The sequence below is a fragment of the Pongo abelii genome, chromosome X (genome assembly GCF_028885655.2).
Source record: "Pongo abelii isolate AG06213 chromosome X, NHGRI_mPonAbe1-v2.0_pri, whole genome shotgun sequence".
NCBI classification, from domain to species: domain Eukaryota; kingdom Metazoa; phylum Chordata; class Mammalia; order Primates; family Hominidae; genus Pongo; species Pongo abelii.
The window spans coordinates 160,777,360-160,797,230 of NC_072008.2; the positions used below are offsets into that span (position 1 = coordinate 160,777,360).

Sequence of the window (19,871 nt, forward strand, 5' to 3'; positions counted from 1 at the left end):
TGTAGCAGGGACTACAGGCATGTGCCACCAAGTCCGGTTAATACTTTTAAATTTTTTTACAGAGATATGGTCTCACTTTGTTACCCAAGCTGGTCTCAAACTCCTGGGCTCAAGCAATCCTCCTGCCTCGACCTCCCAAAGCACTGGGATTACAGCCATAAGCCACCACATCTGGCCCAATTTTTCTTTACAATCTTTCAAGGACTTAGTTTGCAGATACGAAGCAGAAAGGAATTGTAAATTCAGTTCCATCAGCATCTACTTGGGGCTTACACACAAGTATTAATTAATTCTCACAACAGTTCCAACAATAGTGGGATCATTATTACCTCCATGTTACAGATGTGGAAACTGAGGACTGCAACCTTGAAGCACCTCGTCCAAGGTAATTCAGTAAATACCTGACAGAGAGGAGGCTGGGCCAGGCCTAAATCCAGAATCAGCCCTCCTGACCCTGCCCTGATGCTCCCGACACACAGCAGATAGAGTTCTGACATACATGGAGGAGGGAGGCAGCCCAGAGGGCGAGCTGGGTCCCTTCGGGAAGGGAGGAAAGGAAGCATCCAGACGGATCCATGAAACAGGTACTCACAGAACAGCCATCATGTGCCAACATGTCTTTGGGCAGTCACTCAGACACAGTGGCCTAACTGAATGTGCTGATATTCTGACGAGAACAATACAACACAAATGAATACCTACACAAGGGAGAGCAGTTTAGGCGGTGAGTGCTGTGAGAAAGGAAAAAGTAGGGGAGTGACAAAGACTGGTCCAGAGTATATAAACAGCTCTGACAACTCAACAATAAAGACACTCCAAGTTGAAAACAAGCCAAAAACTTATTGGCTGATAAGCACATGGAAAGGGGTTCAGCATCATTAATCATCAGAGACAGGGTCACACACCCACTGGTTTCATGGGCTAGTGTGTCCGGAATTGGTGGGTTCTTGGTCTTACTGACTTCAAGAATGAAGCCGCGGACCCTCGCGGTCAGTGTTACAGCTCTTAAGGTGGAACGTCTGGAGTTTGTTCCTTCATGATGTTCGGATGTGTTCGGAGTTTCTTCCTTCTGGTGGGTTCGTAGTCTCGCTGGCTCAGCAGTGAAGCTGCAGACCTTCGCGGTGAGTGTTACAGCTCTTAAGGCAGGGTGTCTGGAATTGTTCGTTCCTCCTGGTGGGCTCGTAGTCTCGCTGGCTCAGGAGTGAAGCTGCAGATTTTCACGGTGAGTGTTACAGCTCATAAAAGCAGCATGGACCCAAAGAGTGAGCAGTAGCAAGATTTATTGCAAAGAGCGAAAGAACAAAGCTTCCACAGTGTGGAGGGGACCGGAGCAGGTTGCCAATGCTGGCTCGGGCAGCCTGCTTTTATTCTCTTATCTGGCCCCACCCACATCCTGCTGATTGGTAGAGCCAAGTGGCCTGTTTTGACAGGGCGCTGATTGGTGCGTTTACAATCCCTGAGCTAGATACAAAGGTTCTCCATGTCCCCATCAGATTAGTTAGATACAGAGTTTCGACACACAGGTTCTCTAAGGCCCCACCAGAGCAGCTAGATACAGAGTATCGATTGGTGTGCTCACAAACCTTGAGCTAAACACAGGGTGCTGATTGGTGTGTTTACAAACCTTGAGCTAGATACAGAGTGCCGATTGGTGTATTTACAATCCCTGAGCTAGACATAAAGGTTCTCCAAGGCCCCATCAGAGCAGCTAGCTACAGAGCGTCGATTGGTGCACTCACAAACCTTCAGCTAAACACAGGGTGCTGATTGGTGTGTTTACAAACCTTGAGCTAGATACAGAGTGCCGTTTGGTGTGTTTACAATCCCTGAGCTAGACATAAAGGTTCTCCAAGGCCCCACCAGAGCAGCTAGCTACAGAGTGTCGATTGGTGCACTCACAAACCTTGAGCTGAATACAGGGTGCCGATTGGTGTGTTTACAAACCCTGAGCTAGACATAAAGGTTCTCCAAGGCCCCACCAGAGCAGCTAGCTACAGAGTGTCGATTGGTGCACTCACAAACCTTGAGCTAAACACAAGGTGCTGATTGGTGTGTTTACAAACCTTGAGCTAGATACAGAGTGCCGATTGGTGTGTTTACAATCCCTGAGCTAGATATAAAGACTCTCCACGTCCTCACCAGACTCAGGAGTCCAGCTGGCTTTACCTAGTGGATCCCGCACCGGGGCTGCAGGTGGAGCTGCCTGCCAGTCCCGCGCCGTGCGCTCGCACTCCTCAGCCCTTGGGCAGTCGATGGGACTGGGCGCCGTGGAGCAGGGGGCGGCGCTCGTTGGGGAGGCTCGGGCTGCGCAGGAACCCACGGAGGCGGGGGAAGGCTCAGGCATGGCGGGCTGCAGTCCCGAGGCCTGCCCCGCGGGAAGGCAGCTAAGGCCCGGCGAGAAATCATCGAGCACAGCGCCGGTGGGCTGGCACTGCTGGGGAACCCAGTACACGCTCCGCAGCCGCTGGCCCGGGTGCTAAGTCCCTCATTGCCCGGGGCCGGCAGGGCCGGCCGGCTGCTCTGAGTGCAGGGCCCGCCAAGCTCACGCCCATCCGGAACTCCAGCTGGCCCGCAAGCGCCGCACGCAACCCCGGTTCCCGCCCGGTTCCCGCTCGCGCCTCTCCCTCCACACCTCCCTGCAAGCTGAGGGAGTGGGCTCCGGCCTTGGCCAGCCCAGAAAGGGGCTCCCACAGTGCAGCGGTGGGCTGAAGGGCTCCTCAAGTGCCACCAAAATGGTAGCCCAGACAGAGGAGGTGCCGAGAGCGAGCGAGGGCTGTGAGGACTGCCAGCACGCTGTCACCTCTCACTAGGATAGTGGTTCTCAACCAGGGGCAATTTGCCGCCCCCCCCAAGGGACATTTGGCAACCTCTGGAGAGACATTTCTGGTTGTTACAAATAGGTGGGGCACGGTAGGCTAAAATTGCCCCCCAGGCTGGGCACGGTGGCTCACATCTGTAACCCCAGCACTTTGTGAGGCTGTGGTGGGCAGATTGCCTGAGCTCAGGAGTTCAAGACCACCCTGGGCAACAGGGTGAAACCCCGTCTCTATTAAAAATACAAAAAATTAGCTGGGTGTGGTGGCACGTGCTTGTAGTCCCAGCTACTTGGGAGGCTGAGGCAGGAGAATTGCTTGAACCCAGGAGGCGGAGGTTGCAGTGAGCCAAGGTCGTGCCACTGCACTCCAGCCTGGGCAACAGAGCGAGACTCTGTCTAAAAAAGAAAAAAAAAAAGCCCCCCCGCAAAAGATATCTATGTCATAATCCTTGGAAACTGTGAATGTTACCTTCTATGACCAAAAAAGGGGGCTTTCCAGAAGTGGTGAGTTTAAGGGTATTGAGATGCAAAGATTATCCTAGATTATCCTGGTGGCCCTAAATGCAATCACACGTATGAGAGAGAGGCAAAAGGACATTAGACACGCACAGACGAGAATGTCATGTGAAGACAGAACACAGGTTTGAAGATGCTGGCCTTCAGAACTGGAATGATGTGGCCACAAAATTAAGGAATTTGGCAGCCACCAGAAACTGGAAGAGGCAAAGATCAGTTTGTCCCCTAGAGCCTCCAATGAGAGTGTGTCCTCGCCTGATTTCAGCCCAGTGAAACTGATTTCAGCCTTCTAGCGTCCAGGACTGTGAGAGAATAACTTTCTATTATTTTAAGCCATGAAGTTGGGGGCAATTCGTCACGGCAGCATCAGGAAATTAATTCACGGCACCACTGGCACCAAGTTAAGTGGAGACCAGGGATGCTGCTCATCATCCTAGAATGTACAGGACAGACCCGCACAACAGAGAATCATTTGGTCCAAAATGTCGACAGTGCCAAGGTTGAGAGAACATGGGCTAGGGTGATGAAATCTTGGAGTCTAATTTCACCAAGCTGTGGCTGAACTTAAGAGGCTGAAATTTAAAAGACTGATCTTGCCAAACGTTGGCAACTGGAACTCTTATACACTCCTAGCGGGACTGTAAAATGGTATAGCCATGTCGGAAAACAGTTCCTCTTTTTTTTTTTTGAGATGGAGTTTCACTCGTTGTCCAGGCTGGAGTGCAAGGGCACGATCTCGGCTCACCACAACCTCCGCCTCCTGAGTTCAAGCGATTCTCCTGCGTCAGCCTCCCGAGTAGCTGGGATTAGAGGCATGTGCCACCACGCCTGGCTAATTTTGTATTTTTAGTAGAGACAGGGTTTACTCCATGTTGGTCAGGCTGGTCTCGAACTCCCGATCTCAGGTGATCCACCCGCCTCAGCCTCCCAAAGTGCTGGGATTACAGGGGTGAGCCACCGCGCCTGGCCTTCCTCTTTCTTAAAAAGTTAAGCATACTGCTATGGTGTACATGTCCCCCCCCCCAAACTCATGTTGAAATTTAATGGCCATGTGATGGTGTTAAGGGGTGGGACTGGTAAGAGGCGATTAATATTAATATTGTTATCATGAAAGTTTGGCCCCCGCTCGCTCTCTCACGCCCTCTTGCCCTTCTGCCTTCTGCCATAGGATGATGCAGTACAAAGGTCCTCACCAGCTGCCAGCGCCTTGACATTGAACTTCCTTTCTTTATAAACTACCCAGCCTGCGGTACTCTGTTACAGCAACAGAAAGTGGGACTAAGACACATGACACTTCCCTGTTACCTAGCAATTCCATATATGAAAGCATATGTTCACAGAAAGACTTGTGCGAGAACGTTCATAGCAGCTTTATTCAGTCGCCCCAACTGGCAGCGGACCAGGGCATAAGCAACCTGCGGCGTCTCCATGCAATGGAAGGCTGCCAAGCAATACGAAGCCATGAGCTACTCACTCACACAGCTTGGGTGGATCTCAAAACAATTCCACGGAGCGAAAGCAGCCAGACGCAAAGCACTGCGTGCCGTGCGATTCCACTTACATGAAGTTCAAGAGGAGACGAAGCTAGAGTGACAGAAACCAGAATAGTGGCCAATTATGGGAGACGGGCATTCACTGGAAGAGGGCGTTGAGGGTACTTTCTGGGGTGGTGGCAAAGCTCTTTATTGGGATTTTAGTTGCCCAGGTGTAAACCTTTGTCAAAACTCGTTAAACTGTATGCCTAAACTTAAATGCAATTTCACTGTATAAAATTTACCTCAAAAAGGCCAGGCGTGGTGGCTCACTCCTGTAATCCCAGCACTTTGGGAGGCTGAGGCAGGTGGATCACCTGAGGACAGGAGTTCGAGACCAGCCTGACCAACATGGAGAAACCCCGTCTCTACTAAAAACACAAAATTAGCCAGGCGTGGCGGTGCATGCCTCTAATCCCAGCTACTCGGGAGGCTGACGCAGGAGAATCGCTTGAACTCAGGAGGCGGAGGTTGCGGTGAGCCGAGATTGCGCCATTGCACTCCAGTCTGGGCAACAAGAGCAAAACTCCATCTAAAAAAACAAAAAACAAAAAACTTTACTTCAAAAAACCCCGCTTCCAAAAGGATAAAAGAAGAGGCCATTTGAACGTGGTAGCCTGGGAAGTCCCTTTGAGGAGAGGACATCAGAGCAGAGCCTAAAGGACAAGCTGAGTGTGGGAGTTTCCTGTGGCTGCAGTCACAAAGCGTTACAAACTTTGAGTGGCTTTCCCAGCAGAGATGGCCTCTCTCCTGGCTGGGGGGGTCCAGCAGTCCGAGAGGAAGGCGCAGGCGGGGTGGGCTCCTGCCGAGGACCGAGAAGGCACCTCCGCTCGGGGCCTCTGTCCCAGCTTCTGCTCTGCTGCCCATCTGCGGGCTTCCTTGGCTTCTGCCACGGCAGGTCGGCCTCAGCCTCTGTCTCCACACGGCGCTCTCCCTCTGGGTGTGTCCATATCTCCGTCTCCCCTTTCCGTCAGGACACAGGTCACATTGCATTAGGGCCCACCCCTCTGCAGAATGACCTCATCCAAATCTAACTCATCACGTCCGCAACGACCCTGTTTCCAAATAAGCCGGTTCCTTGTCACCAAGTGGAGCCTTCAATGAGTTGATGCCAAGGGAGGTCTAGGGAACTAGAAATGGGTAAGAAGCAATGTCCTCCAGCCAGGTGTGGTGGCTCACACCTGTAACCCCAGCACTTTGAGAGGCCGAGGCGGGTGGATCACTTCAGGTCAGGAGGTCGAGACCCCTGGTCAACATGGCGAAACCCCATCTCTACTGAAAAATACAAAAAGTAGCCAGGCATGCTGGTGGGTGCCTGTAATCCCAGCTACTCGGGAGGCTGAGGCAGGAGAATCGCTTGAACCGGGGAGGCGGAGGTTGCAGTGAGCCGAGATCGTGCCACTGCACTCCAGCCTGGGGGACAGAGTGAGACTCCATCTCATAAAAAAGAAAAAAAAAAGAAGCAATGTGCTCCTCACAGTCGGGTTTTCTCCTAGGACCATTTTACTCATCCAACAAAGAACAAAGATGTCCCAGCAACCCATCTACCCCAGGCATTGACCACTAGGGCTACAAAGGTGAAGGAGGAGGGTGGGGCTGGGCAGGCTGGGACTGGCTGTGGACCCCAGAGAGTAAAGACGGTTTTGCTGGCACCACACCCCCAACTCCAGGACTTGTCCATGCCCTGTCTACGGGGCCAAGCCTGAAACCTGACTGCCTTTCACCATCAAGCAGAAGTCAGCTGTGCATCCTGTAAGAGAGGGGGAAGGACCCCCAAGACCCTCCCAGAGCCCCCTGGCTCATTAGGAGGCTAGAGGGGGTCTCCTGCAACTCTCCATGCAAGGTGCCCAGATGAGACCCGGCCAGTCGAGACTTTTACTTGAAGGCTCCCCATGCCTTCCTTGGGTGCCATCTCTTCTACCAATGAACATTTTCTGAGTTTCTCAAGCCTTCTTTCCTCCTGACCCACGGAGAAACTGAGGGACCGGGGCCTTCTGGTCCCCCAGGAGACTGGCTTGTGCTGAGGAGACAGGCCGCTCACTGTGCATCTTCTTGGAGATCTGAAGCTCCTCCTATTTCCACAAGAAAGAAAGAGAAGCTTGGCAAAGACCCTTCCATCCAGAATCATCAAGTTCGCGACGCCCGTGCTTCTCCTCAGCACACAGAGGGGAGAGTTACCAGGGGCCTCAAGCAACTCCAGCGGAAGCAGTCACAGTCCTTCCAGGACCCAGGAATGTCCTCTGCAAGGACCCACAAACCCAGACCTCATGAAGGAGCAGACCCCAGGGCCACTAGCCCAGCCCCAAGCCTCCTGAGTCTAATTGTTGCTGTGATAGAGACCCTGCACTTTGCAGAATCAAAAAGAATATATTGTGGGGTGTTTTTTTTTTTTACCACAATCAATTAAAAAATGCATTAAAAAGTAAGAACTGTCCAGGCACAGTGGCTCACATCTGTAACCCCAGTACTTGGGGAGGCTGTGGCCAGGTGTTCAAGACCAGCCTGGGCAACGTAGCAAGATCCCATCTCTACAAATAATAATAATTTTTAAAAAGTTAGCCAGGCATGGTGGCACATGCTTTTTACTCCCAGCTACTCGGGAGGCTGAGGCAGGAAGATCGCCTGAGCCCAGGAGTTCAAGGCTGTAGTGAACTATGATTGCATGCAGCCTGGGCAACAGAGTCCCTGAAGAAAAAGAAAGAAAGAGAGAGATGGAAAGAAAGAGAGAGAGAAAGAAAAAGAAAAAAGAAAGAAAGAAAGAACTGTTGCCTATCCAAAGACTCAGGAAAAATAAAAAAGAAAGCCAGCCCTCATAATGAGATACCACTTCACAGTCACATCTGTTAGAAAAAAAAAGGATAACAACAAATGTTGGCAAGGATATGAGGCAACTGGAAGCCTTCTGCATTGCTGGTGGGAAGATGGAGCGGCGCGGCTGCTGTGGGAAGACTCCTCTAAACGTTACACCTGGAGTCACCACAGGGTCCAGCAATTCTACTCCTGATTATAGACCCCAAAGAATTGAAAACTGGTGTTCAAACAAATGGCATGTATGTGAGTGTTCAGGACAGGGCTTCTCACAATAGCCAAAAGGTGGAAACAACTCAAATCTCCATCCACTGATGGACAGATAAACAAAATGTGGTCTACCCATGCACTGGAATATTAGTCCGCTGTCAAGGGAATGACGTACTGATACGTGCTACAACATTAGTGAACCTTGAAAACAGTGAAAGAAGCTAGACACAAAAGCCCACATATTGTATGGTCTCATTTATATGAAAAGTCCAGAAGAGGCAAACCCACGGAGACAGAAAGCAGATTAGGGAACGCCTGGAGCCGAGGCTAGGAGTGACCGCGTAGTGAGTCTGGAGGTCTCCTTCTGGGGTGATGAGAATGTTAGACAACTGGACAGAGGTGATGGTTGAACCACACTGCAGATGTACTTAATGCACTGAATTACATGCTTCCAAATGGTTAATTTCACATTGTGTGAAATTATGTGAATTCTACATCAATTTTTTTAAGTAAGCCCTTGTCATAAATGCGTTTAAGACAGTTGCTGCCTCAGCATCCAACTTTAGCAGTTGTACCCTGTCACCTTTGCCCTAGATAACACCCCTCCCTCCCTGTCATGTGATTGTTTGCGATATAGCCCACGTGGTCCTCGCCTCACTGACCCAAAACCCAACACATCCCACGGCTGCTGACCACGATAAGACCTAATGCTCAACCCCAGAGTCATGTAAATCAGTTTCCTCCTTTGTGCATGTTTTCTTTAAACCAGCCAATCCACAACCCCCGCAGGAAAGCCTGTGGGATCACTTCACACCCTGTGACCTTAATACAGGCACAGCCCCGGAAGCTTCCCCGCCCTTCCGTTCTGGGCTTCGCTCTTGCACAGCTGATGAGCTCAATCAGCTCCCTGCTGCCTCCAGACTTCCCCTCTGCCTCCCATCAGCACACCTAACGTCTCTTCGATCCGAGTCATACATTTCTTTTTTCCGTTTTTTTTTTTTTTTTTTGGTTTGTTTGTTTGTTTTTTTGACACAGGGTCTCGCTCTGTCACCCAGAATGGAGTGCAGTGATGCAATCATGACTCACTGCAGCCTCAACCTCCCAGGCTCAAGGGATCCCCGCTCCCGCTCAGCCTCCTGAGTAGCTGTGACTACAGGCACGCGCCATCACGCCCAGCTAATTTTTTGATTTTTTTTTTGTAGATAACAGGTCTCACTATGTTGCCCAGGCTGGTCTCAAACTCCTGAGCTCAAGCAATCTGCCCTCCTCAACCTCCCAAAGTGCTAGGATTACAGGCGTGAGCCCCCACACCCAGCCCATTTCTGCTGTTTCATGCATTTTCGTGTGCCTCCTCATTGCGGCTCCCCTGACACACACATCCGAACCTAACTTTCCCACGGGTCAGGGATCTCCTAGAAACTGGGTATCTCGGCTATGGCCACTCTCAGTAGAGACATGCCAAGACCAAATTAAAAAGAAACCATAATGATAAAAACCACAACAACTCTCTTGAAAGCAAACGGATTTAACTGTGATAAACGGCACAGGACTTGCAGTATGGATTCTCAGTTTCTGATGCACCAGAGGGGACGCAACAGTCACAGGGAGCCTGGCTGGTTGAAACACTTCTGTGTCCAGCTCATGTAAAAGTTTTGAAGAAGATTTTACGGAAGTATATGTTTTTAAAATGCCATGAATTCCTGTGTCCCCTGCATCTAACTTAGCCACACAGCCAGGGTGTGGTGAAATGCTCTCAGGTCCGCACCTAGCAGCCATGTAGCCTGCTTGTGCCTCTGTGAGACTCTGCTTCCCCAACCATAAAGTAGGCGTCTGAGGGCCAAAGAACAATGCTGCTTAACCTGGTGCCCCAGCTCAGTTACGAGCCCGTGACAACAGTGAAAAATCATCATCAGCCCTTTCTCCTCCTAGTAAGTTTGGGCCCTGCAGACCTGCTTTTCTGCTCACGATGAACATTAGTAAGGGTAGGCTCGCTGCTGCAGCAAACAACCAGAAATCCCATGTCACAGTCCAATGGGGGTTACTGGGTCAGAAGTGCAGGCTTCTAGAATTTGCAGCAAAAGTCTGAGAGGGGGAGAGACAGAGGTATTGCCCTGCTCCCTGGTAGTCACCCCCGTATCAAGAGGGGGTGAAAGACTCAGATTTGAGAGGGGTTAAGAGTTTACCTGAGCACAGCATTCTCATTGGCCTCTATGGCTTGGAAACATACGGGGAAGTTTGTAACTGCCACCAAGCTCTGCTGTTGCTTAATAGAAAGCTGACCGGGTAAGTGTGATTTTGACAAAAGGGTCTTTGATGCTCCCAAGATTTTAGATTTTGTTGCCATGTCCTATGAAAATAATGTCCTAGAGACGCCTGTGACTCTGACTAGTCATCTCATTGATAGTGGTTGCCCTGTAATATTCTTTGATTGTCCCTTAACAGATTCTTAGGCCATGTAAACGCTGGCAAGATTTCCCTGGGGAAACTAAAGAGGATGATTCCCACACGCCTCTTCCCCTGCATCAGGCACTAAAAGGACTGAGGAGTTCTTCTTTTCATGCTAATGCTGAGAATCTTGGCTCACCTAAGGGAATCACTGCCTCCCTAGCCAGGACGCTGGAGGGACTGGCGTTAATTAGCCACAGACTGCAGCGAGGGGGACAGAATGTGGCACCCCCTGAGGGCCCATGGAAACCCAGAGAACGGTCCCAGTAGGAATGGAGAGAATCCATTGAGAGATTGGGTTTGCCTTCTTTTTTTTTTTTTTTTCCAATTGGTAGGCCCTAGCCTTATCTTAGAGGGAAAGAAAATCGAGCTAGGGCAGGGTGAGGTGGCTCACACCTGTAATCCCGGCACTTTGGGAGGCTGAGGCAGGCGGATCACGAGGTCAATAGATTGAGACCATCCTGGTCAACATGGTGAAACCCCGCCTGTACTAAAAATACAAAAAATAGCCGGATGTGCTGGTGCACGCCTGTAGTCCCAGCTACTCGGGGGCCTGAGGCAGGAGAATCGCTTGAACCCGGGAGGTGAAGGTTGCAGTGGGCCGAGATCGTGCCACTGCACTCCAGCCTGGCGACAGAGTGAGACTCCATCTCAAAAGAAAAAAAAAGAAAAACAAAATCGAGCTACTGCACGGTGCAGAGAAAGCATTCACCAGAAGGCGGTCGTTTTTGAAATAAGTATCTGAGACCCAACCTGTGCCCCAGCTCAGCTAGGAGCACGTGTGAAGAGACCAGAGCTGGCGAGGCGACTCCGGTCCTGACTCCCACCTTCCCAGCCAACTGGGACCAAAGGACGCCATCTCCCTAACTAGTGCCACGTGTCTACCGGACTCTTGCCACCCCCATGTTGTCTCCTGCCACCACAGGGTCAGGGCCAGCCGCTGTGCTGCTGCAACCACCTGGCAGGGGTGGCCAAGCTGGAGCATTTTCGCCAGCAAGGGTCAAGGCAGGTGTGGGACTGCAGGGAGAGGGCTGGCTCGCCCCACTGCAGGGCCCAGTCGCTAAGAGAAGCATGGACCTGCTCTTCCAACTGGCCCCTCACCCTGGCTCTCCAGGCTGCTGTCCTGGCTTCCTTTCACCCTCCCGTAGGTGGCTCCTGGGAGCGGTTCCTCCTCTGCTTCCAGTCCCCAAAGCCAAGGCCTTACCTACACTTCTCCTCCTGAAGGGACTCCAGCAACAGCTGCAGGTCAGTCAGAGACCTCTCCTTTAGGCTGTGATAGGACTCCTGGAGGCTGATGTGGAACCTCTTGGCTTCTTCCAGCTCTTCCTTTACCTTCTGCAACAGCAGGTTTTGTTGCTGGGCCACATCCTCTGTCTCTAAGCGCGTCCCCTGCTGTAAGCTCTGGAAGCGACTCTCCAAGGTGAAGGGTCTGCTGGCATCAGGCAGGTTGACGGGCCCGTCTTCCCCACCTGGCTTGGGGAGCTCTGAAAGCAGGGCCTTCTCGCTGGGTGGCTCACAGTTGGCTGGGTCGCTTTCTGCCATCAGCAGTAAGCCCTTGGGCCTGCAGCCTTCCTCCAGCTCCTGGAGCGGCTGGTGACACTGGCGGAGCCTGTGCTCGATCCGGGCGATGGTGGCAGAGGCGCGCTGGTTCACCTTCTCAAAGGCCTGCCGGATGTGCGGCACCTGGTGCCGGTCTGCTTTGGATACCAGCTTGAGGTAGCTCGTAGTGTTGCCATCCCGACTGGCCTTCTCCACTCTCAGCTGCTCTGAGAGGTAGAGGATGCGGTGCCTGACACTATCCTGTAAGTTGTGGGCTAGGCCCCCATCTGAGAGGCTGGAAGGGCCACTGGGGCCGTCTTCGCTGGATGACAGGGACCTGCATGAAGGCACATTGCGGAGGAGGGTTGCGCTGGGGCTCCTGGTGTGTTCCGCCTACATTGGGAAACAAGAAATCACAATACGGTGCTCTGTGAGCCGCAAAGTGTGGGAGAATTGGACACGTTATGACTCCATAAAACACTTCCACATATGCATGGATACTTACACATGCAAGATTTGTGCATTCAAGATGGGCCCGACACAGACTGAGGAGGTGATGCTCATCTTCAGGGCCCCCCTCCCCTCCTTTTGAGCATCTGACTCCTTGCTCTACATATGTGCCTCACTAAGACCCACAGGTGGCCAGACTCCCTTCTATTTCTGCCTGTTTTTGCACTGCACTCCTATTTTCTCTTCCACAAATTACCAATTGTGGCTCTCATTTATAAAGAACTGTTCTTGTAAAGTATGGAATAAACTTATTTCCGTTAACCCTTACAGCTTGCTGTATTGCTACTCCCAGGGAGACAGGAAAGGTTAGGCAGAGAGATTTGCCTCCTAACAGGTTCATTCATTCATCCAATCATTCATTCAACACATATTTTTTGAGTGCCTACCATGTGGTACAGAAGCCAGATACATTCCTGGATCTCATACAGCTGACAGTCTACGACAGAAAATTCTATTGTAACACAAAAGAATGAGTCTCTCACATGGTGAGGGGGTTAACATTGCCTTTGACAAAGAACCCAGTTCAAATCCTGGCTCTACCACTCTGAGACCTTGAGCAAGTTAATAAACTGCTCTGAGGCTCAGTTTTCTTACCTCTAAAATAAAGATGGCAAGAGCAGCATAGCTGGAACGCAGCCCACCAGAGCAAGGAGCTAGGAGAGGGAGGTGGGGGGCAGCTCAGGTGCAGCCTCTGTTCCGTTTCTACTTTTTTTTTTTTTTTTGAGACGGAGTCTCACTCTGTCACCCAGGCTGGAGTGCAGTGGTGCAATCTCGGCTCACTACAACCTTCGCCTCCCAGGTTTAAGCAATTCTCATGCCTCAGCCTCCCGAGTAGCTGGGATTACAGGTGTGCATCACCACACCCAGCTAATTTTTGTATTGTTAGTAGAGACAGGGTTTCACCATGTTGACCAGGCTGGTTTCCAACTCCTGACCTCAAGTGATCCTCCCGCCTCAGCCTCCCAAAGAGTGCTGGGATTACAGGTGTGAGCCACTGCATCTGGCCTATACCTCAATTTTTAAAGCGCAAAGTGATACCACTATGTACCCAGTAGATTGGTCAAATTCAGACAGACTAACAACAATAAGAGTTGGCAAGGATATAGAGCAACAGGAACTCTCAATCATTACTGGTGGGAAGCAAATTTGTGCTACAGCCACCTTAGAAAACCACTTGACAGTATCACAAAGTTGAAGATACGCATACCAAATGATCCGGCAACTGCATTCATAGGCAATATTCCCAGGAAGCAAGTACACTGATGTTCTCAATATCCAACAACTAGCAACAAACCACCTGCCCAGAAAGTGTAAGTAAACTGTAATATATGCAACAACATACTACTGTACAGCAATGAGAATGAACTACAGCCTTGAAAAACATGAATGCATTTCACAAGCATAATGTTGAACAAAAGAAACCAGACAGAAAATCCATACTATATATGGTTCCATTTACATAAATTCCAAGAGCAGGCAAAACTAAACAATATTGTGTAGGGATGACTACACAGGCAGGAGAGCATGAAGAGCAGCATGGATGTTGGCAACAGAAACCCCAGGACGGTGGTTCCCACTAGAGCGGGAGAAAGGGATTATGATTGGGGTGACTGTGGAGGCTGGGGTGCCTGGCCTGAGTAGTGGTTAAATGTGTGTTCACCTTATCGTTATTTCTTAAAACATACATCAATGTTTTCTGCACCTTTATATACATATGCCAGATTTCACAGTTTTCAAACTATTTAAATGTTCAATATATGCCAGGTGTGGTGGCTCATGCCTGTAATCCCAGCACTTTGGGAGGCCAAGGCGGGCGAATCACTTGAGGTCAGGAGTTCAAGACCAGTCTGGCCAACATGGTGAAACCCCGTCTATACAAAATACAAAAAAAAAAAAAAAAAATGCCTGGCACAGTGGCTCACACCTGTAATTCCAGCACTTTGGGAGGCCGAGGCGGGCGGATCACCTGAGGTCGAGAGTTCGAGACCAGCCTGACCAACACGGAGAAACCCCATCTCTACTAAAAATACAAAATTAGCCAGGCGTGGTGGCGCATGCCTGTAATGCCAGCTACTCGGGAGGCTGAGGCAGGAGAATCGCCTGAACCCGGGAGGCAGAGGTTGCGGTGAGCCGAGATCGTGCCATTGTACTCTAGCCTGGGCAAGAGTGAAACTTCATCTCAAAAATAAATAAATAAAATAAAATAAAAATACAAAAATTACTCAGGCGTGGTGGCACACACCTGTAATCTCAGCTACTCGGGAGGCTGAGGTGGGAGAATCACTTGAACCCGGGAGGCAGAGGTTGCAGTGAACCAAGATTATGCCACTGTACTCCAGCCTGGGTGGCACAGTGAGACCTTGTCTCAAAAATTAAATAAATGAGGCCGGGCGTGGTGGTTCATGCCTGTAATCTCAGCACTTTGGGAGGCCAAGGTGGGCAGATCACTTGAGGTCAGAAGTTCGAGACCAGCCTGGGCAACATGATGAAACCCCATCTCTACTAAAAATACAAAAATTAGCCAGGCGTGGTGGCACACGCCTGTAGTCCCAGCTACTTGGGAGGCTGAGGCAGGAGAATCGCTTGAACACAGGAGGCAGAAGTTGCAGTGAGCTGAGATCGCACCACTGCACTCCAGCCTGGGCGGTAGAGTGAGACTCCGTCTCAAAAAAAAAAAATAATAATAATAATAAATAATAAATTTTAAAAAGTTCAATTGATGGATTTAATGGCAGATTTGATATGGCTGGAGAGACTGTTGGTAAATTGTACAGAGGAACTAAAGAAAGTATCCAGGCCGGGCGTGGTGGCTCACACGCCTGTAATCCCAGCATTTTGGGAGGCCAAGGCGGGTGGATCACCTGACGTCAGGAGTTTGAGGCCAACCTGACCAACACGGTGAAACCCTGTCTCCACTAAAAAATACAGAAAATTAACTGGGCATGGTGGCAGGCACCTGTAATCCCAGCTACTTGGGAGGCTGAGGCAGGAGAATCGCTTGAACCCAGGAGGCAGAGGTTGCAGTGAGCCGAGATCGTGCCACTGCACTCCAACCTGGGCAACAAGAGCAAAACTCCATCTCAAAAAAGAAAGAAAGAAAGAGAGAGAAAAGAAAAGAAAGGAAAAAAGTATCCAGAATGCAGCACAGAGGCACAAAAAAATAGAAAACTTGAAAAATAGAAGACATGGAAGGTAGCATGAGTAGGTCTAACAAAAATCCAATTGTCACACCAGAGAGAGAAGACAGAGAGAATGAAGCAGCAGCAATATATATACATTTTTCTTTTTTTTTTTTAATTGAAATGGAGTCACACTCTGTCGCCTAGGCTGGAGTGCCGTGGCACAATCTCAGCTCACTGCCAACCTCTGCTGCCCGGGTTCAAGCACTTCTCGTGCCTCAGCCTCCCAAGTAGCTGGGACTACAGGCGGGTGCCATCACAGCTAGCTAATTCTTTTGTATTTTTAGTAGAGATGGGGTTTCATCATGTTGGCAAGACTGTTCTCGAACTCTCAACCTCAGGTGATCCACCCACCTCGGCCTCCCAAAGTGCTGGGATTACAGGCATGAGCCACTACGACCGGCCACAGCAGCAACATTTTAAGAGATAACTCCCTAAGAACTTTCCAGAACTGAAGAAAGACACAAATTCACAAATTCAAGAAGCCCAATAAATCCTAAGCAGGGAAGACAGAAATAGGTCCACACCTAGACACGAGATTTGTCGCCCAGGCCGGAGTGCAGTGGCGTGATCTCTGCTCACTGCAACCTCTGCCTCCCGGATTCAAGCGATTCTCCTGTCTCAGCCTCCCAAGTAGCTGGTATTACAGGCGCCCGCCACCATGCCCAGCTAATTTTTGTATTTTTAGTAGAGACAGTGTTTCACCATGTTGGCCAGGCTGGTCTGGAACTCCTGACCTCAAATGATCTGCCCGCCTCGGCCTCCCAAAGTGCTGGGATTACAAGCATGAGCCACCGCCCCCAGCCGACACAAGATGTTAAAAGCAGCCAGAGGAAAAAAGCTGATTACCTTTAAAACCATGACTTTTAGACTGCAGGCTGCCTTCTCAATAACATCAATGCAATCCAGAAGATAGTTGACTGATATCTTCGAGAGATCACTGAGAGAATAACTGTCAGAGAGAAAAAAATAGGTCACATTCAAAGAATCAGAAGTCAGAATGGCTTCAGACTTCAGCAACAGCATGGGGAACTAGAAGACAATGAAGTGCTGGCCGGGCACGGTGGCTCGCACCTGTAATCTCAGCACTCTGGGAAGCCCAGGCAGGCGGATCACTTGAAGTCAAGAGTTTGAGACCAGCCTGGCCAACGTGAGGAAACTCTATCTCTATTAAAAATACAAAAATTAGCCGGGCATAGTGGTGAGCGCCTGTAATCCCAGCTACTCGGGAGGCTGAGGCAAGAGAATCGCTAGAACCCAAGAGGTTGCAGTGAGCCAAGATCACTCCCCTGTACTCCAGCCTGGGCGACAGAGCAAGACTGTCTCAAAAAAAAAAAAAAAAAAAAAAAAGACAATGAAGTGCTGCCTTCGAAATTCTGAGGGAAAAATGATTTCCCAGCCTAAAATTCTACACCCCAACTGTCAACTGTGGGGTTAGACTAAAAACATTTTTAGACATGAAGGAGTTCAATACACCACTGACAAATGTAAGAATTCAACAACTGTTTAGAAAGCAAGTCTTGCCAGGGCAGTGGTGTGCACCTGTGGTCCCAGCTACTCAGGATGCTGAGGCAGGAGGATTACTTGTGCCCAGCAAGTAGAGGCTGCAGTGACCTGTGACTGTGCTACTGCCCTCCAACCTGGGTGACAGAGTGAGACCTTGTCTCAAAAAGAAAAAAAAAAAGGGGGCCAGGCGTGGTGGCTCACACCTGTAATCCCAGCAGTTTGGGAGGCCAAGGCGGGTGGATCACTTGAGGTCAGGAGTTTGAGACCATCATGGTCAACACTGTGAAACACTGTCTCTACTAAAAATACAAAAATTAGCCGGGCATGGTGGCACACACCTGTAATCCCAGCTACTGGGGAGGCTGAGGCAGGAGAATTGCTTGAGCCGGGGAGACAGAGGTTGCAGTGAGCCGAGACTGCGCCACTGCACTCCAGCCTGACTGACAGAGTGAGATTGTCTCAAAAAAAAAAAAAAAAAAGTAATCACTAGAAAAGAAGCTACATATGTACATAACATCCAAATAACCAAGGGGAGAAAAAAATGGGACTTGATTAATCAAAAAAAAAAAAAATGAAAGAAAGGGGGAGCAAAAAAAAAACAAGGGCTGGGTGTGCTGGCTCATGCCTGTAATCCCAGCACTTTGGAAGCCAAGGTGGGTGGATCTCTTGAGCCCAGGAGGTCGAGACCAGCCTGGGCAACATGGCGAAACCCCTGTCTCTATTAAAAAAAAATTAACACAAAAATTATCCTGGAGTGGTGGTGCACACCTGTAGTCCCAGCTACCCAGGAGGCTGAGACGGGAGGATCGCTTGATCCCGGGGATGTCGAGGCTGCTGTGATCGCACCACTGCCCTCCAGCCGGGGTGGCAGACTGAGACCCCATCTCAAAAAATAAATAAATAAAAGCAAACAAGAAAAAAAAAGGCTTGAAATATATCTGATAGATAAAGGGCTAATCAACACAATATATAAAGAACTGCAAATCAGTAAAGTAAGAGCAAATAACCCAATATAAAGACATTAAAGGGTAGCCACGGACATCTCAGACAAGACGAAAAACGAAAGGCAGTAAACGTATGAAAAAACGTGTAATTGCAAGGTGATCCGGGAATAGTAAGCAAAAAGCAACGATTAAATATTATTTTCTCATCCACCAGAACCGCAAACATTAAAAAGCCTAACAATGTCCAGGGCTGGCGAGAATGTGGCAGAAGGCGATGTCACATACCCTTTCAATGGGAATCTGAACAGGTTCAGGGTTTTTTTTTTTTTTATCGCAATTAGGTGGCCTGTTAAATTTTTTTTCTTGAGACAGAGTTTTGCTCTTGTTGCCCAGGCTGGAGTGCAATGGCTCGATCTTGGCTCACCGCAACCTCGACCTCCCAGGTACAAGTGATTCTCCTGTCTCAGCCTCCCAAGTAGCTCGGAGAACAAGTATGCGCCACTACGCCCAGCTAATTTTTTTGTATTTAGTAGAAACGGGGTTTCACCACATTAGGCTGGTCGGGAACTCCTGACCTCAGGTGATCCACCCACCTTGGCCTCCCAAAGTGCTGGGATTACAGGCGTGTGTGCCACTGTGCCCAGCCACTTTTTTTTTTTTTTTTTTTTTTTAGACGGAGTCTTGCTCTGTCGCCCAGGCTGGAGTGCAGTGGCGCCATCTCGGCTCACTGCAACCTCCGCCTCCCGGATTCAAGCGATTCTCCTGCCTCAGATTCCCAGTAGCTGGGATTACAGGTGCCCATCAGCGCCTGGCGTGGTGGCTCACACCTGTAATCCCAACACTGTGGGAGGCCAAGGTGGGCAGATCACCTGAGGTCAGGAGTTCGAGACCAACCTGGCCAACACGGTGAAACCCCGTCTCTACTAAAAATACAAAAAATTAGCCAGGTGTGGCGGCGGATGCCTGTAATCCCAGCTATTTGGGAGGCTGAGGCAGGAGAATCGCTTGAACCGGGAGGCAGAGGTTGCAATGAGCTAAGATCGAGCCACTGCACTCCAGCCTGGGCGACAGGGCGAGACTCTGTCTCAAAAAAAAAAAAAAAATGTAAACACACATTCCCTTTAACCCAGCAGAACATGGGAACCCAAGGGCATTCAGCCTGTGGCGCGACCAGGCGGCCTGACTTGAGCTCACGTAGAAATTCGGCATTTTTGAACCAAGAGACAGCAATTGGGATCCCGAATGTCTGGACTTGGGCACGGCGCTGTGGAGCTGGCGCCGTTGGAAGCCATGCTAGTTCTGGGTCGGTAGGTCACCTCAGAGGTGGGGAGAAGGTTCTCTGAGACCGACATGGGGGCTAGTGCTGGCACCACTGGACATGGAGCATTTCAGACAGAAGGCGAGCACATTCCCTAGTTACCAGGGTTCACTCAAGTCAGTCACGTCACAGGCTGGCAATGGGCTAACCCCTCCTCAACAATCACACGGGGCTTGCCTCATAGAATGTTCTAGAAAAGAAAAGGAGGCTGGCGCAGGGGCCAACCGTCTCAGAACCCTGAGCACTGCCCCACCCCCACCCCCACCCCGCCCGCCACAGCCCAGGCTGTTGTGGGGGAGGGGTGACCATTTATCTCAAAACAAAAAATTACGCCACAGTAGCTCCCCCCCCCCTTTACGGTTGCAGCTGCACGTCCCACGTGCAGCACCACCCCCTGACACGTGCAGCACCACCCCCTGACACGTGCAGCACCACCCCCTGACACGTGCAGCACCACACAGCTAGTGCCGGAACTTTTTGCGCACAGAAAGAAGACCCTGCACCCGCGCGGAAGTAGCCCTTTTGAGATTGCAAGAGAGAAGATGAGAA

The 19,871-nt window shown here is 50.3% G+C and overlaps 1 protein-coding gene across 2 annotated transcripts in view; it reads right to left on the reverse strand.

The window, feature by feature from the left end:
• TEX28 (testis expressed 28) overlaps positions 1-19,603 on the reverse strand; it is a 26,605-nt gene extending 7,002 nt beyond the window's left edge. The window contains exons 1-3 of one of the 2 annotated variants that reach the window (XM_002832302.4): positions 19,321-19,603; positions 16,404-16,506; positions 11,531-12,258 (exon numbers count right to left, since the gene is read on the reverse strand). In XM_002832302.4, the coding sequence (XP_002832348.1) occupies positions 11,531-12,258; positions 16,404-16,415 (740 nt within the window). In that variant the 5' untranslated portion in view covers positions 16,416-16,506; positions 19,321-19,603. The remainder of the gene's footprint in view (positions 1-11,530; positions 12,259-16,403; positions 16,507-19,320) is intronic. The other variant, XM_002832303.4, reaches the window with a different exon arrangement.
• Positions 19,604-19,871: the final 268 nt, after the last annotated feature.